Raw genomic sequence first — 26,653 nt, forward strand, 5'->3', positions numbered from 1 at the left:
GCTTGAGATACATGAGTACATTGGTTTCATGGAATCACAGCTTGGAATCTCGGACTACTTCAGCTTGGTTTTATAGAGATGTCCACCTCTTTCCACCACACCTCCTGAAACACCTAAGGTGCTAATATTGAGAATTTCTGAGAATCAAGCCAAGTAAGTTTATTTATCAATCTAAACTTCAAACCCAATATTGTACTACCTTGGCATTAGCATACTGTTACCTCCTGTGTTAGCCTGAATCACCCTTAAGGTTAATATTCCAGCCTATGATCAACCGTAAGTTGCTTCAGACAGTGAAGATTCAGCAAATGCAGGGTCATCCACATTTTTGACAGTAGAAAACTAGAAATATATATATATAAAGTTAGCTCTTTATAATTTTCTTTTAAGACAGTATGTAGGCAGGTCAGAAAAGGAAACCAGCACACAGGATACTGAGCATACATCCATCGTCACAGAAGTCCGTCTGAATTAGACATGGAAGTCATTAAAATCATTTCAGTTCTGATCTTATCGTATCATTTGATTCACCTTTATTGCTTCCAGTGAGTATTTTCATGACCTATATCTGAATAGCAATTTACTCAGTGGTCACTTAGCACAGCTTGCAATGCGCCCATGAATCTCATCCTATCTGTGTATGATGTGCTGAATGACAACTTTTATTCAAAAAGGAATTCAAGAGAGAAAACATTACAGGCATTAATAAAACTTTCTGAAGAAGGACATAGTAGTCCCATAACCCTTTACTGAGCTGAAAATGAAGTGATCTTCAAACCTCTTATTACTGTAATAAAAAAATCAAGTACTGTAAAATAACATGTAAGCTAGAGAAATTAGACTGGTAAGTGAAGAAAATATGCATTTTCTTGATAGGTAAATCTAGTCATTGTGGTTGTTGGAGCTCCTTTTCCTAGTCATTAAGTCTGTCTAACATGTCTAACAAGGATTTAAAGAAAAAATTGTACTTTATTTTAAAAATAAATTTAGGTGATATCCAGTAATAAGTAGAAACTAAAGTTACTTTGAAAAGGATAACCAGACTAGAAACCACCGAGTGATCTGAAGGCTTGGGAACAGTTCACATCATTCATTAACATCACTTTGAATCACCAGTCACGCGGAGCCAGTTTCTCCTTTCTGACGCTCTTGGGGGCATGACCTTCATGAGTCTGTCCAGCAGGTGGCTTTGATCCTCTTTCAGACGTGTACAAACCCATCAAGGGAAGTTCCTTCACACAGAAAACCATCAGTGCTGCAGTAGAAAATTAGTGGCTACATTTAAGTCATTGTTTGAAGCCCTCAGAGCTTCTAGAGCATCTCCCCTGGAAAATCCCATTTCCATAAGTCGTGCAACCTGGTAAAGAAAGAACATAACACCACTTTAAAACCAGAGTTCTATTCACACCGTGTGTGTGTTAGTCATGTTAACAGTGTCAGAGATCACTTTTCCACTGACCAGGCTGTTCAAAAGCTTACCTTTCCAGGGAGCAAGCAAGCACAGCTACGCACTGCCACGAAGACACATCTGGGACAGCATGCTTGAAAACATTGCCACAGAGGTGACTGCACTGCTATCTGACACTTCATTCCAAACCAACCATTTGCTAAATATGCCACACCTGCATTTTCCTAGCTGGGTCCAGTTTTGAAAGAAGGGTAAAACAGAAAGTATGGCACCACACATGAAAATGACAGTCTGACATTGGGGCTTGCTGCTCATGACAAGAATAGGACCTCAAGAACCCAACACTGACCAGAATCTGGAATTTTATAGCAGATGCGAAAACCTGTCCAGACATCCTTAGCTCTGCTTTCCCTGAAAAGACCTACTTCTCCAGGGGGCATTAAAAACACAAAACCATTCACCAAACCCTGAAAGTTAGCCCTAAATCAGAGGCAGTACAATACTTAAATGAGTTCACAGTAAAATTCTTGGAAAGATTCTAAATATTCTCAAAACAGCCTAAGTCAGTGACCTGAAAAAATTACCCAGAAAAGGGCACGTTAAGACAGTGATTTTGGTAATCATTAACCATTTGACTGTCCCTCTTTATAATATCATGTACTCAACACCTAACCTTTTTACTCTGTGCTAGCAGGTATTCAAATTACCACATGTAAAAAGCAATGTACGTATAATAAAATTAAATTTATGGTTAAATTCCAATCTTAAGAATATTTAAAATTTACAATTCTCAGTTAGGTATGAGTGAAAGTCACAAAATAACTCATTCACTTTTATATTTCATCTTCTAGAGAGGGAGGAGGAAGGGCAGAGGGAAGGCAGGGAGCTGCACATAAAATTAACTGTGGCCACTAGCAGCCCAAAGCATTCTCCATCCTGTTCCACATGGGCTGTGACCAGACACCACAGTTCCTGAACCTGGAAAGTCCTGGGCTACAGGAGCTGTCTGGGAGCTGCTGCTGCTCCTGCTCTGCTTGTAGGGAGCCTGTAGCAGCAGCAGAATGAAGCTGAGCAGGAACACAGCAGAGGCTGTTGACATCTCAGGAGGACTCTTCCCAGGGTGCAAGACCAACGTGCACTACTACTGAAAGCACTTTGAAGACCTTTTAAAAGAAAGGTGCCATTAAAAGCAACGTCCCCTTCCTCTAAGACACCTCCAGAACTTTCAGCATTTTTCATCTTCTCCGCTTTGGCAGCTTACTGAGAAATACACTACTGCCAAGCACGCCTAGAGGGGGAGGTCCTCGTTCTCTTCAATTAAATACACCATTACAAAACGTTTGAAAATGGCTACCTTGGCTGTCACAGTATGAAATATGGTGCCAACCATTTTTGTGCCTTTCCCCCCCCTTAAAGCCAAATGTCAGTTTCTCACCTTCTTGTAGAGAGAGAAATGAACTGTTACTTTCAGTACCTCTGCAACAACAGTGTAACTTCAAACTGGATTTCATAACCTGCAACTTTCTAAAGTTTCCTCTGTCTGATTTTCATCTAAGATCATGTTTTTATGAGAAAAAGGGCAGGCAGTGGAATAAAAGCTAACCCACAGAAATACATATCAGAAGAAAGGTTTTAACCACAGTTGCCATGAATTCTAACCTGAAGAAGTGGTGGATGGAATTGCAATGTTCATATTTACAAAAATATCCAGCGAGTGTCACCAGGAACAGATGGTAACAACAAAAAGCTCTTTTAATCTGAGTATATTTTAATCACAAGAAATGAATCCAGCTCCAGGAAACAGAGATGTAAACTGGTAACAGTAATTTAAGGTGCTAAAACACCCACAAGAAATGCAGAGATTTTTGTACCAAAAGCACTGCAAATGCTTGCAAATTTTAATCTGAAGAGTGGAAGAAAACTCTGCATTTCTGCCATTCTAAGATAATTTGTGCAGTTATTAGTATAGTCCTGAGAAATCAAAGGTGCTTAGATTACTCTTTTTTTTTTTTTTTTTCCCCCAGGGTAACTAGATGGCATCACAAATGACAGCAATCAGGTGAGCTCTACAACTTCAATGCATGAGAAAAATGTAAGTGTATATTGCTTTCATAAATCTGGGCCTTAAGGCTTTGGGGAAGAATCCACCCTAAGTAAGACTAATAACTATTTAATTAGTTCCAGCCCAACAATGAAAGTTCCCATAAGCAGAATTTGGCAATAAGAAATAAAGAAACCAACCCAGCAAGGAAATCTTTTGGTTCACCCCATACTGGGCACTGAGTAGGCTCTCAGGACAGCCAAAACTAAGTTTCTAGGTTTTGTCTGAGAAGGTGTTCTTTGGCATGGGGTTTTTCTTTTTTGTTTGTTTGTTGTTGGTTGTTGTTGTTGGTTTTTCTTCCTTTTTGGATGTAGCCCAGCAGGTTTGCAGTCAAAACCACCACTGCCGTTAAAATTTTGAATATTTTGAATATAATCTAATATTGAATCAAAACTACAAATCAGATCACAGCAAAGATTTCTGTTTGGGACAGTATTTTAAACTAACTAGAAATGACAGCATGCTGCTAGCAAATGTTGATTTATCTCCCTAAAAAAAAAAGGAAAAAGGGAAAGAAAAACAGGAAAGAAAAACTCGCCCTTGAAACCTACTCATGTTCAAGGGAAGCTGAGACCTTAGACTATAAAATGGACAGTGCAGCTAACTGCAGATAGGGCTACAAGCTGGAGAACCTGACTGCTCGCAATAAATCCTGAATATAGAAACAAGACTATTATTAAATACTTAATTTCCTAGTAAATCATCCTCTCTTCTCAGAATAAAACTATCAACAACAGTCTAAACGTCTAAATCTATACAATAACTCTAAATCGATACTTGACAGAAAAGACACAAACTTCCCTGTGGCATCAGCATGTGAAATCAGTCAAACACGTTATTGAGGGAAAATTCCAAGTTTTAGACCAAGTGCCTGCTGCAGTCCACAGCTGGCATAGCATTCTCATTTCCAAAAAACTACATGAGTGAATCGCAAACTTAAGCTTGAGACCTTAGTGAAGGAAAGGCTGCGTCTCTACAAGACAAATAATGAAATCTATTTGTCTTTTTTCTTCTTTGAAACTTATTTTATCAAATTTGAATAGCCTCCACTAGTGAAGCTGTCTCATTGTTCAATACAAAAGAGTTACACATAAAAGCAGAAACTCCCAAGTTGATCTGTCAGTCTGCTTTGGATGGTAATGACAATTTGCTGTCTCTGTACTTGTGACCATTATCTGATATTCTAATTTGCGCTGCTATAGAGAATGTTTAAGAAACTGTGTCAACAGATGATAAAAAATTAGTAGAGGTAATTCCTAATCGTTTTTAATGCCATTTTAAAATAGAAAAATTTTTACCTGCTCTTCAGAAACCTCAGTAGGTGGAGGTGTGTCTTGTTCAGGCGGGCGATGATCTTGATAATTCGCATTATGTCTATGACGTAAGGGAGGAAACAGTCTATTCCAGTTAATCATCCCACCCTGAAAGCAGACGCTGCTGTCAGTCTTTGCAAGAAGTACTGTAGATATTTTTAAACAAAAAGATCATCCATCCCACATAATAGGAAAGGCAAAAGTTTGAGTAAAATACTTTTATTTTAAACAACACAAACTGCTGCAGCGTCTTACGAAGTCAAAATTGGGACCGATTACTGCTTTAGTAGCTACTAGAAGGAATCCCTGTAAATTAAGGAGAGTGCTAACAGAAGGAGGAAAGGATGTTTCACATCCATTGTGAAAGATTTTGTCTACCACAGTGCTAGATTTCTGAGGCTGAAGGCCCTGCTCTCTTTGCCACCAGGGATCTGCCTGGCAAGAGACCCAACAGTGCGTCCTGCAAGTGCTTTGCAAGACTGCTGCTGGAGTTAACCAGGGAAAAAGGGGGCAAGAAATAAGTTGGGGGGGAAAGTGAAAATGGATTCTCAGTGCATCAGCAAAACCACATCAGGAAACTTAGAACAAGCCCAACCTTCAGGATACCTGTGATTTCCGTGTGAGTGATTACTTCTGTGACACCAGCGTGACTGTTGTGATGCACAAACCACCTCACTTAACTTTCAAGTATTAAATACCGTTGTATTGCCGTATTCCAGTGCCAAAACATTTTGTAACTACATAGTAATAATACAAATACACAACAGCAATGTACGTATGGTGTAAATCACAGAACTGAAACTTTCTTTTAACAAGTGAGCTTTACGTCTTGTAGTAATAAGCACAAATACTAATGTACAAGCTTTACAATTGTTCAGAAATAATCTATCTTCATTTTATCAGCTTAAACAAACATTTTTTTAAGGGATTTTGTATCACACCAAAACACAGGCCCTGCAAACGGGATAGAGGAGCAAACCCCAAATCTCTCTTTTCTCTACTATTTGTTCAAACATCTTTTGCAGTTTGTGTTGTCCTTTTCCTCCTCCCCTGTTCCCTCTGTTACTATGGAGAAGATCCCCCTCCCTGTCTGCATATATAGGACATGGACTTCCTTCCTCTAGTTGCTCTATTTTAGTTCTATACTGTTGTTTCTCAGAAGACCTTCCTCTTAAGAGGTTTTTATTTTCTCTCTCAGCAAGGGCTCTTCCTGCCTTTGTGCACCCCTAGAGCATTAAATGTTCTCTGCTCAATCAGATCATCAGCAGCTAAACCTGCTCCTAGACAAAAAAACCCCAACCCTTCATTTATTTGGTTTTCCTGCCGTTTCCTTTGTTTTCTTTCTCTCCAGAGGAGACCCAACCAGCCCAGACACCACAGGGGGCAGTGCAATAGCACACTTAAAAAAGCATCTGGGGAGTCATGGGATTCCAAACTCCAGCTTGTGAAGGGCTCCAGTCCCTTAGCCATTGCGCATTTTTCCCTGTGAAGATGTGCAATAGCTAGGAGTCATAACCCGTTTTCAAGATGTAGTTTCCACTGTTCGTGGTTTTGAATTTAAAAAAGTATTCCTTATCTACACTTCTATTTTGCGTACTGTACACAACACTTGCTTAAAAGTCACGAGGTTTTAACCAAAGGATTCTGTGTAAGCCTTGCATTAGCTGAACAGTGTAGCGTAGTGAAAAGGAGAATTGGTTTGTAGTTTAAACCCAGTGAGGGATCTCAGACCTTCTACTGACACCACTGCGCTACTCCGTCATCTTGGAAAATCACATGTCCTGTACTTCCCCATCTATAATTACCCCCAACTCAGAATTATGTTGAGTTTTAAGTCATTAACTTTGACTTTCCGTAAATCTACTAAGTTGCATAGTTCAGCAAGAACGCTGCACTAATCATAGAATCATGTTTTTATTCTTTTGAAAAGACCTGAGGGGGGAAAATAATGCTGCCAAGGGTCATTCACATTAAATCAGTGAATTAAAAAATGATAACAGGACTACGACACATTTCTTTGTCAGATGTCATACAGAATAATGTGTATGAAATATATAATCTAAAATAAATGAATTAATTTATCAGCATTCCAGTGTCTCTGAAGACAAATAAATGTACCTTTCCAGCTGTGCCCTCAGCTTTACTACCGAGCTGCCTATTCCAGTTTGGTTCTGCATCTTCTCTATCCTGTGCGCTGTCACATAACACTACAAAGAGACTTGTCTACCTCCTTACCCTAAACTTACAATGCATTTTCAATTAATGCATACAGAATTCATTAGTTAACTATTAAGTTTCGAAGGTTTACAGCAGATATCTTGATAAACTATAGATATAGACTTATGTAAGAGTTCCATGTGAAGACTACTAACCCTTTCCAAGAAGTAACAGACCAGACAAATTAGATCAAAATAGTTGTGAAAATATTCAGTTGCTCTCAGAATATTTCAATTATCTTTAAAAAGTGTAACAAACATAACCCATCAGCTCTTAACTATATTAACAAGGTAAGAAAATGTAACATACAACAACAGGTATTAAAGACTGAAACACTTAATGGTATGTGAACGCCGATGTTTAAAATTAATACCAACACTTCTCATCTGTGTATTACTTTACAAAATGCACCAAAACCAGGCACATCATGCTTCTTGATCCTTAACTGCAAGAAAATTGTTTCCCCTCATAGATTTGCCTCTAATTACATGATGGATATGCACAAAGTCAGGCTCAAAGGAGCAGAGATTCAGGGAACTGCAGATGGAACTACGGGACTGGGGCCAATCCCACAGAGTCAAGGTAAGGAAAAATTAGGAAGTGCAGCTAATGTCTCAGATCCACAGAAGACAGAGATCAAGGCCATGGATTTCCAGAGTGGATGGGGACTCTGTAAAGACTCTCAGACAACTTTAACTATCACAGCAGAAATACATGAAGATCTGTGAATTTTAGTTTGACCTAAAGCAACAGTAAAAAATGTTTTAAATAAAGTAAACATCACAAATTCCAGTTAAAAAAAATGTGCAGAAGGAGATTTCCATACCAATACTCCACCTTGCCCCACAGAAATAATTTTGCAGACCTCCCCTTCACAATTTTATGATGATTTCTGTATTACAGCAGTTTTTGACTGTGCTAACACACTTACTCTGCGAGAAGTCAGGAAGATTTCACATTAAGATAACCAATCTGATGAATTTATTTAAGTGATACTTCTAAACCATATAAGAGTCCCTACTGGGGAATCAGCAAACAATATTTATGCATTTTGTAATATATTTGAACTCTGGCACCAGTACCCAACAGCACAGATGAGCTCATACCCATCTCCTTAGCCTCCATGGGAGCCTTGTCTCAGATAACAACTCTCTGGAGTGGTCCAAAACAGAGGCAGAAGAGGAGTCAATAATTAGCAGTGAGGATGATCAAGGGTCCAATATGTAAGCTCCTTTCCTGCAAAGTACATTCAGTGACAAGTGTTTGTCAGTCTAATCCATTAAATGAAATCCAGGCAGTTCTGTGATTCTGGTTTGTTATAAAAAGAATTAAGTTTAATACTAAATGGTTTGGGGGCTGGGACTTAATATCACTGAGGACTAGGCAAGGAGGATGCATTAAACCTCTTGTGTCCAGCACCAGTTTTAAGAACTGACAACCTCAGGCTATCTTGGACTGAGATTAGCCCAGGTGACATTTTTCTTTGTCCTGAATCTCAGGTGTTGGGCAGCAGCAAGTGCAGGTACAGCTCCAACAGGAAAGGCAAGCTGAGAGCCAACGGTGACAACAAGGCAAGTAGAGGCAGTGGCCTCACTGAAATGTGCTGTGTTTCCACAGGATCCAAGTGAGATCCACAGGTCCAGTGAGAGTACCCATGGTTGGCCAAAAGTCCAGACTGCCAGGCAAATCCACAGTCATGAGGCAGGTGTAAGATGAAGCCTAAAAGTCAAGTCAGTGGGTCAAGACCCAGCGTAAGTCTGTCAAGTCTTGACCTGTCAAGTCTTGACCTAAAAGTCAAGTCAGTGGGTCAAGACCCAGGGAGGGAGATACACGGCTTGACACGTGTATCCACAAAGAAGTTCAGCATGGACCAAGGCCAAGGACCTGAACTTAAAAGCAACTCCCAGTCAAAGTGGGTGAGGCCCCGACAAGGCTTCTCACAGGTATTTCTAACCACAGCTCTTTCTCCCACAAGTCTGCTCCAAGGCTGAAGAGCTGTACCGTACCAGAGCTGGCCCTCAGCACAGAGAGCCTGCTGGTGCACTCGGGGACACGACATAAACCAACTCCTGCCCCAATTCAGTGCTCTGGACAGTAGCCACTTGTCACGTTACCTACACAAAAGTTGGACTTCTTGTTCACCTCTGCTTTCTTAGTCCAAGTTTTCCATGTCCAATTGTGTGAATGCTGCAAGATTTACTATAGCAGAAGGGTTTTTTTTTTTAAATATATATATTTAATTTCTCCATTGCTTTGTTTGTGCTGCAGGATGTGAGGCTTGAGGAGACCTTCTCTGCTTATGGTGTGAAAACAGCACCAAGCTCACTGCAATCAAGAGGCAGAAGGTTCCCATCAACTTGCATGCACTGGTCCCAGTCCCTGCAGCGGGATGCTAAGAAGAACTTTTAGTCTCCGTTGCCAGCTGTCATACTTGTTTTCATGGCATTAATCGGAATTTCTGTTTTGGAAGTCCTGACTGCTGTGCTACTAAAGAGCGATAAGCACTGAAAAAGTCTGTCTACAGACTATCATTTGTAAAAATACTTTGTACAAATTGATGACTGGGCCCTTACCTCTGTCTGCAACATAGTCTTCCACATCATCAGGAAAAACACTTGACAAACAGACTGCTTCATTAATTATTTGACTAGAAGGGTGATGGACACACCTAAGAAAGGCCTATAAGCCTTTCCCCCTTCCTTAGTCCTACACTGTAATTTTTAACTAAAGAAAAACTCAGTTTCCTTTGGCTTAGCAGTGCCAAAACTGGGTGAATCAGATAACTGAAAAGTCTTTGTTACTGCCTGATAGGAGACAAACATACCAAGGAGACCACTTTGTTGGTCTCTGATAAATCCCTACTAGAAGTGGATTAGGAGAACACTGGTAATATTGGAAATTCTGTTACACGAAGACAACAAATCAGTCACAAGTTTAGCTGACCACAGAATGAGATTTAAGAACGGACTGGATTAAGGGAATGGGAAAATAGCAAGTCTTCATCACAAAGAATGTTTTAAGGAAATGCCATATTGATGACTTACTCTTGGATAGGTGACAGGGTTTTACGTACTGAAGTTGTCCCTTGTGAGGTCACATCCTTGATGCCTTTTTTTGTTTTAGGGTGGGTTTTTTTTTTATTTTTTTATTTATGGTGTCTGGGACAATACTGTTTACAAGGAGAGGAGTATCCTCCTTTCCTACAGAGTGAGGAAGCGGTATCTAGAGCCAGCAAGTGTCTCTGATTATGCAGCCTGCTAAAACCCCAGTTATGCCATTTCTTTTCACGTAATCTCCTTCCTGTCATTTTGAAAAACAGCTCTACCTGTTTCCCATATACATACCTGCCATGGCACATCTTGTAAAAGCACTTCTTATGCAAAACTTGGCAATTAAAAATGTTGTACCATGGACAATTAACAAATATCCAGTTAAGTAACTGTCACATCTGCACATATTTCAATTAGATTAATTTCAAAAGAAATGGAAGAAAATTCTTTATAAAAGTCCTCTTGAAAGTGATGCATGTGGTTAAGATATTTTGATAATGTTATCTCATGTATATGGTTAATGTCAATTCGCCATCTGTTTGCATAAACAGGAAGCACCTCCTGATATCTGTCCTGTTCACCTTTTCTTAACATAACAACCGCAGTGAAACAAAAAAAAAAAAAGAAAAAAGGAAATTGCTTTGCATTTCATCTTTTAAAGTAATATTTTTAAAGTTTGTTACTCTGCATAGGAGCCATCGCTTGGTACAGACATAAATATTGTCTTACTTTTTTCATATAAAGCTGCATTTCCAAAAAATGTACTGGAAATAAGAAACATTAATTTGTTTTTCAGATATAATTTTTTCTACAAATTATTGACTCCAAAGTACCCACACTGATAATAGAAACAAAGAAAAAGCATAACCATGAATGACACAATGATATCTGCTGCCCCCGAACACTGCATAAGAAAGATCAATGACAATGGTGAAATTTCCAGTTGACTTATTCAAATGTATATCCTGACTCTTTCTGTGAGGACAAAACTGTTTGTTTGTTTTTTGTTTCATTGGTTTGTTGATTTTTTTTGTCACAAGGATGGAGCCAGACTCTTCTCTGTGACAACCAATGGTAGGACAAGGGACAATGGGTGCAAGCTGGAGCACAGGAGGTTCCGCTTAAACTTGAGAAGAAACTTCTTTACAGTGAGGGTGCCAGAGCACTGGAACAGGCTGCCCAGGGAGGCTGTGGAGTCTCCTGCTCTGGAGACATTCAAGACCCGCCTGGACGCCTTCCTGTGTAATCTCATTTAGGTTCCTGCTCCAGCAGGGGGGTTGGACTAGATGATCTTTCGAGGTCCCTTCCAATCCCCAACATTCTGTGATTCTGTGTGTGATTCTGTGAAATGGAAGAGTATTAGTGTTCTGAGCATAATTCTTAATGACTGAAAGAACTTTTCACCATGGAAAGCACTCCGGCAACTTCATATGATATTCCAATTTCCTCTGGGAAATTTATCCTATAGGCAAGCTTCTTCAGCCAAGAGGCTCTGTCTCCAACTCTTAGTTGCTGCATCCTGAACTTTGATGCCTGCATTGTCCCAGAGGAGTTCATGTATCACAGAAGTTCAGAAATCCACATGTGGTCTTTTCTGAAGCCTGAGCAGCTATTTCCTTTGAAATATAGGAGGAACACCTTAATCTGCCCTCTGAAGTTGTGTGAGCCACAGTGAAAGGGATTTCAGCACAGGCATGATGCCTTTACAGTAGCAGAAGCCAGAAATGCCAATGGGCAGGCATACCTGCTCCTTGGAGGTGAGGTGCGAACGGCTGCTTCTGCTACTGCCTTCAAGGGAGGTGCAGAGAGTTGTGAATGCTTCCTCACCTATGTGTGCAGGCCCAAGCACTTGGCCTTGTAGACCAGTGCTTGTCACACACGACAGGAAGGGGTGCCATTATTTGACTCAGACACATGGCTGGCTGGCAGTAAGTGAAGAGCTGCATAGGTGTTCCCAAAAACTGGTGGTTAGTTCAGAACAGTGAGAGGGTCAGAATACTCTGCATTTAACCTGTTACAGTGAGGGCAAATACCTATGCTGTACCAAACTGCACGTCATGGTAACATTCACTTTTCAGTACTGCTGTGATGCAGTAATTCAGTCAGAAAGTGATGTCAAGAAGAAAGAAGATATTTTATACCAAGCAGAAGTTGAAAGATGGCATTCTAGACTCAAGCCAAGAGAATTTAGGCCAACCATCAAGAATGACTTCCCCATGCATGAATGACTTCTTCACTGAAAGGGTTATCAGGCACTGGAATAGGCTGCCTAGGGAGGTGGTTGAGTCACCATCCCTGGAGGTGTTTAAAAGACAGCTAGATGGAGTGCTCGGAGATATGGTTTAGTAGTGGACAGGTACGGTTGGACTCGATGATCTCAGAGGTCTTTTCCAACCAGGTGATTCTATTCTATGATTTTTGAGAACTGATGTTATTAATTCATCTAACACTAGGGAGTAGTGGATCATGATTGTCAGACTTTGTTTGCACTAATAAATTTGGATCTTCCCTAGACAGCAGAGGCAGGTCTTCAATCACCTATTCAAAGCACTTCCTTTTCCAAACTTCCCAGCTTCATTCTTGCTCTTCATCTTGTTCTTCACTTGCTGACACTGTGACATCACAGGCATGGGCTTTTGAGCGTAATCACCACCTGAATCTTAAAGGAATGACATAATTTGGAGCTGTTTTTACATTGGGCATTCAACAGCACTGTGACATCACAGGCATGGGCAGGGCTACATCAGTTGAAAACATGCATCAATGTCATGCCATTGGCAGTGGGGCTTGTCACTTTTTCCTCACAGAAATCTCAAGTATATATTGAAAAGTAAGTTCCCATTATTAAAAATTAATCTTGATAAGTGAGTGTCTTCTGAAAGCTGAAGCTTTTGAGCGTAATCACCACCTGAATTTTAAAGAAATGACATAATTTGGAGCTGTTTTTACATTGGACACTGTGACATCACAGGCATGGGCTTTTGAGCGTAATCACCACCTGAATCTTAAAGGAATGACATAATTTGGAGCTGTTTTTACATTGGGCATTCAACACTTGCTGAGTGAGATAATCGGGGGCAGAGGGGGTGGTCCAGTCTGCCAAATGCTGAAAGCAGGTTCACCAGCATGAACGTGGAGTCTGTACTTGAGGAAATAATGTTAGCACTGTTTTACACAAAACAGAGACAGTTCTAATCCTTACTACATGTCTCTTTGGATGTTGACTGCTGACAGTGGACTGTTGGTAAAGCATGATGATTAGACAGATAATCCTTCATTCACGTCCTGTGCACGGATCTTTTCAAAGAAGAGTAGAGGCCAAACAAAATGAGAAATCAGAGTTCCAAAATTGTTTTGATTTGACAAGCTGACAAATAACAAACAATGGGCACAAAGAAAACTCAAACTCAAATTCTCCAACATACTAGCATAAACACATACTTGAGTATATAAAGGGCTAGTCTATGATGACGTAGGGAAAAAATAGATTATCATCCCATTTAGGGGTGTTTGGCAAAACTTCTGTAGCTATTGTGCCTCTTAAGATAGCGCATTAAGGAACAACCGGTGAAACCAGCCTGCAGTTATTATGTGCTAATATCAGAGTTCTTACCAGGTGGACTGCTTACCATCTGAACTACATGCTTCTTGTTTACTACATGCTATGGAAGATGACACTGGGAAGAAGATATGGCCTCCCATCAAGACTCTGTCAGTGCAGACTGTAAGGACAACAGAAACAGCCCTGGAAGCCAACAACTGACCAGCACCCAAACTGGATGCCTTGTCTGCCCCATGTTCAAAGCAAGAAATGAAGGGTCAGGTACACCTAAAAAAACCCCTTGTCTTCTGTAAACATGCATTTATCAGGCAACAGAGAATTAAATACTCTGGAAACACTTGGGGAGATTTGTACTCCAGGAGCTTTCTTATGAGGAACTGTCTTAAGTTAAATTCTCAGAGGAAGAGAATATAGAACAATCATATAGGAGAATAAACATACTCTATTTCTCAAAAAAATATCTGCTTTGATATAAAACAGTATTTTGCTTTAGGAAGTTGTCCAACCACTGTACAAACCACTGCTTCTCTAGGGAAATTGATTACAGGTATAAAACCAAATTCAAAGGTTGTAGCTCAAAAGCCCAGTCAGACAGAAAGAGAATTTCCTAATTGCAGGCCAAGAAAGAAATGATAGTACCATGTGTGAACGGGGAGTAGGACTGAGAGACAGTGAGCCTTGTCACTGTGACAACTGGCTGTTAATGAGACACATTCAGCTTATTCTAGTAGTACTACTATTGTCTGTCAGCTTGTGGAATTGCCAATTTCCACTAAAAAGACAGAAAAATAAAGTGGTAGTCTGTAGAGGAAATAGTAATAAACTGTTCATTACCTGGATCAGCACCCTGGAAATTCAACTTTTTTAATTTCACACCTAGAATCTATGAAATAAGTTATTCAGAAAAAGAAAACAAATATCTAAATAGCAGTGGGCTATCAACTGCTGCAAATATGTTATTGAAATGGAACAGTAAAAAACCAAAGAGTTCACACACGCCAACATGAGCAGTATATGCATTTTTATACTCAACAAACTCTTAAGAGTAAAGCTCCCCTTTTGAAAGAAAAACAGGCTTATTCTCCACACAATGAAAACATTAGCAAACAATTACAGAGAATAATCAAGATTTGAAAGTGCCAGAAGAGTGCCAAAAAGCAAAGGATGAGTTATAGACTCACTGAGGTCTGAAGGAGAAGATGCTGTTTTCTCTACAAAATTAGAAGCTGTCTGTCATTTCAAAAAAAGGCCTGGGGTGTGTCCACACATCTATATCAACATGCAGAGGAAGGGAAGAATGAAGGAATACTGAGTCTAAATTAAGCCACAATGAGTATCACTGCAGCATACATGCTTCCTTCATGGGCTGAAATAAACCCATAAATCACTTACTGGTCAAGAGAATTCTTGAAAAATCTGTCAACTCTTGTACACACAGATCTTGTCAGTCTGAGCTCAAATAACTTTTTATCCTATTGATTCCCTATGTATAATTGTCTTTGAAGTTTATTGCAAGGTTGCTACAGGCAGTTTCCATTCAGTCATGTCACATACACAGACTAGTTGGAATGGAAAACTAATTACAGAAAAAGACTTTGCATAACACTTGGCTGAAAATCTCACCTGTTTACTCAGGTAAAGCAGTCTAGTAGATTCCTTCCTGACAACAATATGTACAAAAGGGTCACAAAGATGATGAGGGGCCTGGAGCATCTGCCTTACGAGGAGAGGCTGAGAGACCTGGGACTCTTCAGCCTGGAGAAGAGAAGACTGAGAGGGGACCTTATCAATGTCTACAAATATCTGAATTGTGGGGACCAAATGGATGGGGCCGGGCTCTTTTTGGTGGTGCCCAGTGACAGGACAAGGGGCAAAAACTGGAACACCACAAGTTCCACACAAACTTAAGGAAGAACTTCTTTACTGTGAGGGTGATGGAGCACTGGAATAGGCTGCCCAGAGAGGCTGTGGAGTCTCCATCTCTGGAGATGTTCACACCCACCTGGACGCTTTCCTGTGCAATCTGTTGTAGGGAACCTGCTTTGGCAGGGGGGTTGGACTAGATGATCTCCTGAGGTCCCTTCCAACCCCTACTGTTCTGTGATTCTGTGACTTGTGGAACAATATGAACAAGCTGCTTCCATCAAAAGTCCTGGCCGTGAAAGCAAGAGTTCATATGGACCAACAATGTATAAGGGTTGCAGAAGATCTTCAGGGTTCAAAATGTCTGTTTGAAGGACTTGTTGGTACTCAACCTTCTTAAGTTATTCAAGAAGACTGCCAAAATGGCATCTCTCAGTGTCAGTGTGAGAGCTAACGAATATGCTTAGGTCTGGTTCTTAAACTTCTTTGAGAAGGCAGAAACGGACTGTCTGGGAGTATATTCACTGAGGAATTTTTTTCTACTGTTGGGAATGAGGATAACATACCTGAGAAGGAATTCTTGTGGCAGGGAAGTCTTCACTCCATTAATTTATTTTTTACAAGGTCAGGAGTTTACTGCTTACATATAACCAGAAGGTAAATCAGTAATCTAGCCTCACAGCTCTTAGTTGACAAAATGTGAAACCTGCACATTTCTCAGGATATGAGACTCCCCATGACAATAAAGACACTCAGTGTGTCTACTCACAGAGCATCTCTCCAGTGTCCCAGGAGACAGACATCTAATGAATGAACAATTGGAGGAAGTCACATTGTTATAGAAGTCTGGTGTTTGCAAGCAGAATCTCATATAGAGATGCCGTGTGATATGAATCAAAGGAGAGTCTGGCCTCACTGAAAAGTAACGGCAGTCAGAATAAAAGAAAAAAGACAGGAGGGAAAAGACAAAATAAGCTTAAAGTGGAGGATGGAGCAGAAAAGAGGTAATGAAATGAAGATTTTCTTATATGGCTGTAGGCCTATCACACAGTCTGGAGCAACCTGGTGAAGCTTTTTTCTGAGCCAAGACACTTAAGAGAAACCAAGAAGTAGGCACTACGGTGTCTTTAACATGCTCAGCACGAATGAAGGAATAAATGCTCTGTGGATACAGAAAGCATTTTTTTCAAGAAGAAGGGACTGAAGTTCATACACTGTAAGTCATGGGCTTATCTATGGCCACATGCTTTGAGGTTCTCCAGCATGACAGCCACTGATGCTTCAAGGTATACCTGCTGCAGCATGGGACTTATTCTTGGGCCACAAACCCTTAAGAGGTGTATCTGCTGCAGCACAGACATAACCATGGCCACAGATGCTTTGAGATGTAACTGCTCTGGCATGGGCTCATCCACAGCCACACACCCTTCAGGATGTCCTGCTCCCACACACACTCATCCACAGGTCACAGCCCCTTCGATTCAGGTTCACACTGGAGTTCCAGCCTGTCCAGTACAGCAGCACAGAAACAGCAGTGATGCCCAGGCCATCTGCCAGCCCAGGAGTATGACCATTGCTGTTTTCTAAATGTTCCCAGGCACATCAGAGTAAGATGATAAGCAGTACAGCAAGCGGTGAAAGCAAAAAGTAGCTACTAACAAGCACAAGACTAATTTACAGTAAGGCAAGCAAGCCCCACAGGAAGCACAGAAGACTGACAATTAATAGCTAAACAGCAATAACAGCTATAAATTCAATCTAGCATATTCCAATCAAATCTGTCATTATCTTGAATCCTTCGAGCCCCACACTGGGAACCAAAAAGGACTGTTGTGGTTTAACCGGAGTCGGCAACTAAGCACCACACAGCCGCTTGCCCACTCCCTCCAGTTGGGATGGGGGAGAGAATCAGAAGAGCAAAAGTGAGAAAACTCATGGGTTGAGATAAAGACAGTTTAATAGGTAAAGCAAAAGCTGCACACACAAGCAATCAAAACAAGGAATTCATTCACTCCTTCCCATGGGCAGGCAGGTGTTCAGCCATCACCAGGACAGCAGGGTTCCATCACACGTAACTGTCACTTGGGAAGACAAACGCCATCACTCCAAATGTCCCTCCTTCCTTCTTCTTCCCCAGCTGTATATGCTGAGCATGACGTTGTATGGTCTGCAATATCCCTTGGGTCATTTGGGGTCAGCTGTCCCACCTGTGTCCCCTCCCAACTCCTTGTGCACCCCCAGCCTCCTCGCTAGTGGGGTGGTGTGAGAGGCAGAAAAGGCCTTGACTCTGTGCAAGCCCTGCTCAGCAACAGCTAAAACATCCCTGTGTCATCAACACTGTTTTCAGCACAAATCCAAAACACAGCCCCACACCAGCTGCTGTGAAGAAAATTAACTCTATCCCAGCCAAAGCCAGCACAAATGGGCACAGGGATGAGCACTCAGAGAAGTGAAATTTAGTTGCTAACAGAAGGCGCTGACCACCTTTTCTGCAACTTTCCACCACCTTCCAAATATCCATCTTTAGTGACAACAGTGTTGCCAATAATACCTAGGCACGGACTCTTCTCTTATCTATTTGCAATTTGGTTATCTGCCAGCCTCCCGCCAAATTTCTCAACAGGAAGTGAAAGTCAAGTTGACTCCCTGCTACCACACTGGTGCACAGATGTACCAGTTGCTTCCCTTTTCCCACCAGGGCTTTCATTGGGGTCACAGAAAGATAAACCTTAGAAAAACACTGGGAAATGAAAGAGACCAAGAAATAGAAAAGTCAGGAAAGGAAGACCAAAATATTCATTGATATTACAGTATCAAAAGGATAAAATGGTGCCCCAAGACCTCAACTACATCCTGCCTGAATGAGAGAAAGGTAAAAGGCATCTATCCCTAAAATCCTATGAGCTTCACGATGCATCAGCAAACAATTACTGATGGTGAGACACAACGGGAGAGAACTTCCACCAAAGCAAAGAAGGGTGTTGTACAGAAGCAAACATTAAGTATGGGAAACCACAGAGATGAAGGGGAAAAGATGATGAAAATGTGGGAGGAAAATGGCATAGTGAGGAATGAAAACATGAAAGTGATATGGAGCGGAATAAGAGATCAGATTAATGGGGGAAAAAGAAAAATAGGATAAATTACTTAAATTAGAAAAGAGGTTAGACAAAAGAGTGCGAAAGAAAAAAACCAAGAAACTAAAGTTTTAAAAGCAGTAACAAAATAGCAAGCTGGTATTTTTTGAGGGAATGAATACATATGGCAAACATTTTATTCTACTGCCTCAAAAGGTGCACGGAGGTGATGTTCAGTATTTCTCCATTTGTGACAAGTTCATCATTTCTCAGGATCATCCGTGGATGAAAAAAAAAAAAAAGAACAGAAAGTTTTCAATATGCTCACCACCATCTGTTTAAAGGCTGTATCCACAGCAACTAGAAACCAAGACAAAAATCAGTCACCATGTAACCACACTCCTCTGAGAAACTAGCAACGTAAGATAATTTTTTCAGTTTCTAACAACATATTCAGACACAGCACCACTGATCATTTCAGGGCTAAAATGAGGTACATCAAGTAATTAAGTTGGTGGTTTATGTTCAAATTCTACCACATACTTAACTTACTCCTCGAAGTTATGGGTGCCTGGCAACCCAGCACTCACACACACAGCTCCGTGCTTCAGGCTGCTCCAGACCAGACCATTTCAACCAGAGAAAGACTGGGAAAGGTAAAGCTCAAAGAGCTGCCAGTAAATAAATTCTGAGGTGGTTGGGGTTTTGTTTGTTTGTTTATTTGTTTTGGGCTTTTTTTGTAGAAAGCAGCCAAAGTGACTGCTTTGGATAAAAGAGTGCAGTGAAGAGCAGGAAAAAAAAAAAAAAAAGATAACATTATTTACATCACAGTATCTTGGAAGTACAGTAAAAACAGTTTATAAGAAATGCTTTTTCCCCAGGTTCTTTCCCTGTTTCTTTTTATTTTTTTAACTTTTGCTCTTTTTGTGTTGGGTTACATAACTTATCAGGCTCACATTCTTCAGAACTTCTTGTAAAAACTTGAAGAATAAGCTTATTACAAAAAGTGTCTTCTATTTAAGAAAGGGGACTCGTTACAGCCAAAACAGAGTTTGACACATTGTATGAACAATGGAGCATCATTAAAACTGCGTATCACATTCTTCTGTTCTGCTTCCATGTGCTACTGATACGCAGGGAAACTGCATTGTCTCTTTTCTCAAACAGATGAACTGGAGAGTAGAGGAGCAGGAGGAATGAGCAGAGCACTTTCTCAAGGGGCAGCTAAACAACTGTTACACTAAAGCATACAGAGGGAAGTTAAAAGTTCACTTCCCTCACCAAACAAAACAGAAAGCAGGACAGAAAATGTGAATTTATCTCACCTATGGCACATTACCTACAGACAGCATGTTGGGACTCCAGAAATCTGCACAACATTCTCCTGGAATATAATTCAAAGCCATATTTGATAACTGACAAATACTACACAGTTTTATTATTTCCAGTTTCACAAAAACCAACTCCGTAAGAAACTGATCTGTATTCTTTATCAGCTTCACTCCCACAGGTAAAATTATCATCTAAATTCCATCTGTAACATGATCTGTTCAACTCCACTGTCTTCAAATTATACCTTTCCAAGCCTCTAAAGGCAAAAGAAATGCCTAAGTACAGCAATCCAGAAAATGGTTTTCAATTTTTAAAGTATTATTCGGAGATTGAAATTAGTCTGCTTTTTATTTTTATCATTACTTCTCAACATTTGTGAATGGTGCTTTTTGTGATTTTGTGGATGGCCAGTAAATTCTCTGAGTAAGGCATTAAAAAAAGGCTATTCAAGAGATTTCACGACACATCTTTTGTGAAAAGCCTCTCTGAAACATTCATACATTGATCCCACCACCTCCCAAGCACTGGTTTCACAGATTACCACTATCAGTTCACTAAATGTTGCACTCAAGTTAAAGGCCAAACATGAAGGTAACTTCAAAGTGCTACAGCAACTTGCAAAGGGAAGCATCTTACTGATGTTCAAACAATGTTCATTTATTTTACTTAAACCCCTCCACCTTTTTTAAGAACTCTATTTGAAGTCAAACATGAAAAGACATTTTTTCGCTTTCATTGTTCATAGCCTAAGGAAAGGAGAAGAAGAGAAGAAAATGTTATCAAGTCTTCTTTTATCGTTTACCGTTCCAAACTTATTTAACACTTTTTGCAATGAAAAACATACTATAAAGATCACCCTTCATAACTGGTCATGGCTTCTTCCTCCTAGCTAAAGAATCTTGGTTGTCCTCTTCACAGCAGCTTGTAGCCCAACAGACACTTTCAATTCATTTTTTATTACAACGGTAACATTCAAGAACTGAGTAATTTCCAGTTCAGTTCTTATGTTAAAACTGATTAACATGCTAATGGGAATAGAGAAAAGGAGATTAGGATCTTCCATCTGAGGAACAATTTCATTTGATTGAAATGTTAAGAAATCAAAGAAAACAGAATTATGTTATCAGGGACTGTAAGCAAAGACGCACACTCCAGTTGTAGGCCAAAGCTTTATGCTATCACACCTCTAACTCTGGCAACATATCAATGGTAACACAGCTGTATCTCCTTGTACCACGCTACCTCCAACACAAGAACTTGTGTATCAGTACCGAGCTGTGTTTCAGGCAGAAGCAACTCAGTAAGGACCTCAAATTGCCAGGCTCTAATTAAATTATAAGCAATATATGTTCACATAGAGCAATGCAAGGCCTGTGTTGTCTGCTAGGTTTGAGAGTAGTCATGCACACATCTAAGATAAAGGAAAAAGTTAATTGGGACACTATTTGCCTCATTTTACTGCCCTACAATGCAAAGTATGTGAACAACTGCATTTGCCGATTTCACTAAAACAGAGAAAATAAAAAGGCTCTGCTGTTCTAGTCAATAAGGAAACAAACCAAAAGCATTAAATGTAGCAAAGAGAAAACCCTGTAGCTGACCTCTGTAAGAAAGAGAATTTAATTTCTGCACTTTCTTAAAAGAAACAAGGCTGATTCAAAGCACACTTGCAAACAAAGGAGTTATGCAAGACAATTTTCAACCTCTCTGAAAAGAACGTGAACCATAGAAATACTCCGAAGAGTCAGGAGCATTTTGACTTCCTAGTTTTCAACAATGGCTCTTACTAAAGACCACCAAGAGACAATCACTGTACCTTTCAGCCTCATTTTTGGTAAAAGAATAGTGTAAGACATCCTTACAGGACTGTCTGACATTCTGCTTATATCTTGTGAAGCAGTTTTAATGTACAAAGCTCTATAAATAAACACCTACGTGGCTATTAGCAGTACAACAGTGTATGAAAGACCAACTGAGAAGAATAAAGAAATCCATATTTTTAAGAAACAGGAACCAAAAAAGATACAGGGGAAAAAAAAGTATTTTTGCCATAACTTAATATAGTCCTTACAGAACATATGTCAATACCTGCTGCTGCCTTTGCCGCCTCATTTGGGCAACCTGAGACATCATGATTTGACGATCCAGTAACTCCATTCTCTGCTGCCTCTGGATGTCAACTGTTGCTCCCATTCCCACTCGAACTTCATTCCTTGGTTCCGCAGATGAGAAGATTGGTTCAAGAGTCCAAGAAAATATCTTTGCTACCCAGCTGGGCACACAAAGAACTTGATGAACTTTTAATATACTGCTATTGTAGCAAATCCCAGAAACCTAAAACCAAAAATCAAACGTTAAAAAACCCTCAAAACCAAAAAACTTCAATACATCAAATTTACTTTGTATTTGGCTGCAGATAGCAGTTGGTCTTTCCGTTTTTAAAGCACTTTTTATTGTATTTACCCAGAGTTCTCAGTCAAGGCTCAGAGAAAGAATAGGGGATTTCTTTACCTCCAACTTCCCCACAACCACACACTATTACTTTTTCAAATCTGTGTCCTGCATTGCCTGTGACTCAGAAAGCTGCTTGGGGTTTTTTGTTTGTTTCAGAATTTGAGTCCAAACCAATCGACCATTTCTCACACAGCTCAAAATTTAAACAAAATTTTCATTTCTAGTAAAGGAACTGGTCAGGGTATGCTGTGTGCTGACCTGAGAAGATTAAGGCTGCTCTTGAGGATGCCGAAGCATTGTAAACACTTTAAAAAACCAACCCCTTTAAGGCTCCTGTCCCCACCACCCAAGTCTCTCCTTCTAGTAAAAACAAATGCAAAACAGCTAATTTGAAGTAAAATCTAAGAATATGCACAGACTTATTCCAAAAGGATTCTAACTACCTTCTGGGAGGAAAAAAAACCAAACCCAAGGCTCAAAAACCCCATTCATTAAAAACTGTGATGATATTGAAAAAGCCAGTTTTTGTGATGCCCTTCTCCCACCTATAACAAAAATACCCATTCCCTTCATTCACACTCATGCCTGCCTTGGGGACTGATTTCATTTCAGATTCAGGAGGAGCAAGGGAAATCTATGTGTCCCATAAATGATCTACAATCATCACTCAGTCATCAGTTTAAATCCATTACGAGGTTCAAGTCCAAAGTTCTTAGGCACAAACTTTGAGTCTGCGTTCTGCTTTACGCCACAATTCAGTACTTGTGACTATTTATTATCTGTTATGCCACAAGAATTATGCTATGACAACAGAGTGAAATGAACAGGAAGAGATATGAACCAAAAAAAAAAAATCTGTATACATACCCAACAATGTAATTATACTAGAAGCAAGGTAGAAACTCCACATCTGGGCTATTTATTTGGGCATATTTATTTTATTATACTGACATTTGTACAAAAATACTGAATGCAATCAGTATAGGATAATGCAACGTTCTTTGTGAGGAGGATATTTTTCAGATTATTTACAAGTTTATTGTTTATTAACCAGTGAGATAATGAGACTTTTAGCAAAAACACATTCTGCTTTGGGAAACACTGATTTTCATTTTAGTCTACTTTCATTTTATGACTGCTCTCAGGCTTGGATGTAACACCAAACACAGGCTACCATTTTAAAATGAGAAAAAAAGGTGCAAACTACCCTTAACCCCTTCAATCTTTTTGTTCTATGAGAAAGGAGGTAAATGGGATGGCATAAGAGGAAGGCCATAATCTCTGGCAACATAGTGAAGGCTGCCTTTGACAAAAATTTTCTGTATTCAAAGAAAAGTGGACTCCAGGACTCCTGACTGGACTCCAGGAATGACAGGGCACTGGAAGAGAAGCTTCCTCATGACCTTAGAAATCCTTTCCTCAGCTCTAGTGAAACTGTTCCAGATGACTGTAAGCCCGTGACCAAAACTTGCGCACATCAACTGGAAACTAAGACAGAACTAGAATCATCAAAGAATAAGGAGGAAAATTCATATCACTTCCTAAATTAATCTAATTTTGGTATGCAGTACTTGAGGTATATCAAGTACTAGCGAGAAGGTCCCTCAGAAGCTAACCACCTGGTCCCAAGAGAGTTACGTAGATAGGCTCCTCAATCAAGAAAACCTAGATTGTAAGGCTACCAGGAAGGTCACTTTTTTGGGAGCAAGAATTACTGAACCAGGCTGTATGTATTAAATTTAATCTGATGATTTCTTCGGCGCAAAATGCACAAGCAGCACCAGAACCTACAAATTATCTTCCTTCCTCCTACCTTGAATTGTTAGGCTATGGAGCCAGGCCCCCTCTTTGGTCCCAGGGATTCTGCATTCCTGGTTGCACAGCTGTAACCAGGCAGGGAAAGTGCTCCTGCTAAAAATACTTTTGTCCAACATCACACCAGCATTCCCTCACTTTCAAATGTCCCTCCCAGCTACCGATCTCTGATCGCTCTTATCACCTACAGTCCTTTGTTAGGGTCTAATGTTTCCAGGGCACCTTCAATCTTAAACAGGTTCAAAAAGTCACAAGAACAAAACAAAGCAAGTGGTGATAGGAAAATCTACATCTCCCTGACCGTATGACAAATCTTGACACGTGTCTGAACACATTAACCACAAACAGAACCATTCTCTTATCAACACAAGATAGGAAATACAGCAAAGAGATAGCAGCAGCATGTCTTTGGTGTTAGTACTTTGGGACTTGTTTGTCTCAGAAGGGAAAGTGCAAGCACCAATGAGTAGTTGCATCAGTACAAGTATTTTCATATTTTTTCTAAGTACAGTTAGTTAATCATAGAATTAGAATAATTTAGGTTGGAAAAGATCTTTAAGATCATCAACTCCAACCATTAACTTAACACTGACAAATCCCCGACTAAACCATGTCCCTAAGCACCACATTTTCATGTCTGTTAAATACCTCCAGGGATGGTGACTCAACCATCTCCCTGGGCAGCCTGTTCCAGTGCTTGATAACCCTTTCGGTCAATAATTTTTTCCTAATATCCAATCTATACCTCCCCTGATGCAACTTGAGGCTGTTTCCTCTTGTGCTATATGGGAAAAGAGCTTGACACCCACCTTGTTACAACCTCCTTTCAAGTAGTTGCAGAGAGCAAGTCATTCCAGAGCATTTAATCAGAAGAAAAGGCTTTAAAAAGCTAAAAGTTTACGGACACTGCTAAAATGGAGAATAGCACTTAGCACTGCATGTGAGACTCGTACACATGGCTCCTACCTCCCTCCCTAGCTTTACTGAGCTCACTGGAGTAGCATGCCTGGGTCTATAGCCAATGCAGCAGTTGAAGTGGGCTGTCTTCTTTCTCACTGCTGCTCCACAACAGCAGGCTAGTGTCTTGGCCCCTCCTTGTCCTGCCTGAGACAGATACTCATTGTATAACCCAAATGTGTGGACTTCTGTGCTCACAGGGCAGGAAGTTGAGAGGTCTGGCAATATAAAGTTCACAGTAAAAGCTAAAATAAAAAGCACGTGGTGAAAGAATAAGACAAAACTGTGTAGGACTAGCAGAAGAGAAGTTATCTTCTACATATAGTGGCCAAGAAACTTACTGTGAACCAGTAATTGTTCAGAGCAATCATGTGAGACTGCAGTTCTTCACAAGTATATGCAGATGGAAGGACAGACTCAGCTGTGAAGAGTGCCAAGTACACACTGGCAATCCACTTTGTTACCTCCACATCTTGTTAGGATTTCAGTGCCACTCCCCTTCACCTCTCCCTTGATTTACTATTCCAATTATAAAGCTATTAAATGCAAGTATAAGAAACTTTAAATGCTTTGCTCAGTTTTAACAAATTTTCAAGAAGTTTCATCTAGTGAGGAAGGGATACATACCTATTTGCATATTTCCAATAAATCCAGAATGAAGACATTTGTAGTTAAAACAGGTCTCGTGAGTCAGTCTGGCTTAGTGTCATGCACCCATCTTAATGTCAAGTATTTCCAAAGAACTTCCTCTTTAACTGGTTCATATGCAGAACTTGATATATATATAATTATAAAAAATCCCAAGCTTTGACAAAGTATAAAGTATTTTTTTCCATCATTTTTGTTACAGACATGTAGTGAATTTCTAGTGTTTAAGAAAGTAAACCAATTTTGTTTATTCACTGAAGACAGGTGATCTCATTTATATCCCCACTTCAACACTGTACATCAGGTTAAAGCGCTACTTCCCCCAAAACAGATAAACCTCCAGAGTATTTTTGGCTATAAAACGTCACCACAGAAAGATGTTGCAATTAAGTTCACATTGTTAGAATGGACAATTTTTGTCTTACAACGTAAAATGCCTCTTAGTTGCTTTCTGGTAGTCACATCATCACAACCTACAACCTCATCCAACCTTATCATATCAGGCAAAATGCTAAAGAGAGGAAATGGAGTATGCTGGAAGTTCTCTGGCACGCTGCAGAAAAAAAGTGTGCTTACATTTCTTCACTTTCTTAATACCATGGCTTCCTACTGGTTCTTCACATGAAGTTTCCTAACCTCTTCCCACCCCTGTAGAAAGCCCAACTTCCTCTCCCCTTCCCTCACGTCCCTCCAAAGTTGTACACTTTTTAGAAAAAGGAAGTTGCTATAGTTTCTCTTTTACATTAGGTAAACCAAAAATGGAAGCTCTCCAATATTTTGCACGACAAAGATGCATATGCTCCACTACTAACTGAGATATTTAAAATCATTGTACTTGATTAACATTAAAAAAGGA

General features: G+C 40.0%; 1 protein-coding gene across 1 annotated transcript in view; it reads right to left on the minus strand.

The window, feature by feature from the left end:
- Positions 1 to 639: 639 nt before the first annotated feature.
- Positions 640 to 26,653, minus strand: part of UBAC2 (UBA domain containing 2) — a 35,924-nt gene continuing 9,910 nt past the window's right edge. The window contains exons 5-7 of the mRNA XM_010178266.2: positions 22,012 to 22,257; positions 4,808 to 4,930; positions 640 to 1,357 (exon numbers count right to left, since the gene is read on the minus strand). Coding sequence (XP_010176568.2) covers positions 1,250 to 1,357; positions 4,808 to 4,930; positions 22,012 to 22,257 — 477 coding nt within the window. The 3' untranslated portion in view covers positions 640 to 1,249. The remainder of the gene's footprint in view (positions 1,358 to 4,807; positions 4,931 to 22,011; positions 22,258 to 26,653) is intronic.

This window comes from Antrostomus carolinensis, unplaced genomic scaffold (genome assembly GCF_000700745.2).
Source record: "Antrostomus carolinensis isolate BGI_N321 unplaced genomic scaffold, ASM70074v2 scaffold12241, whole genome shotgun sequence".
In the NCBI taxonomy this organism is placed as follows: Eukaryota; Metazoa; Chordata; class Aves; order Caprimulgiformes; family Caprimulgidae; genus Antrostomus; species Antrostomus carolinensis.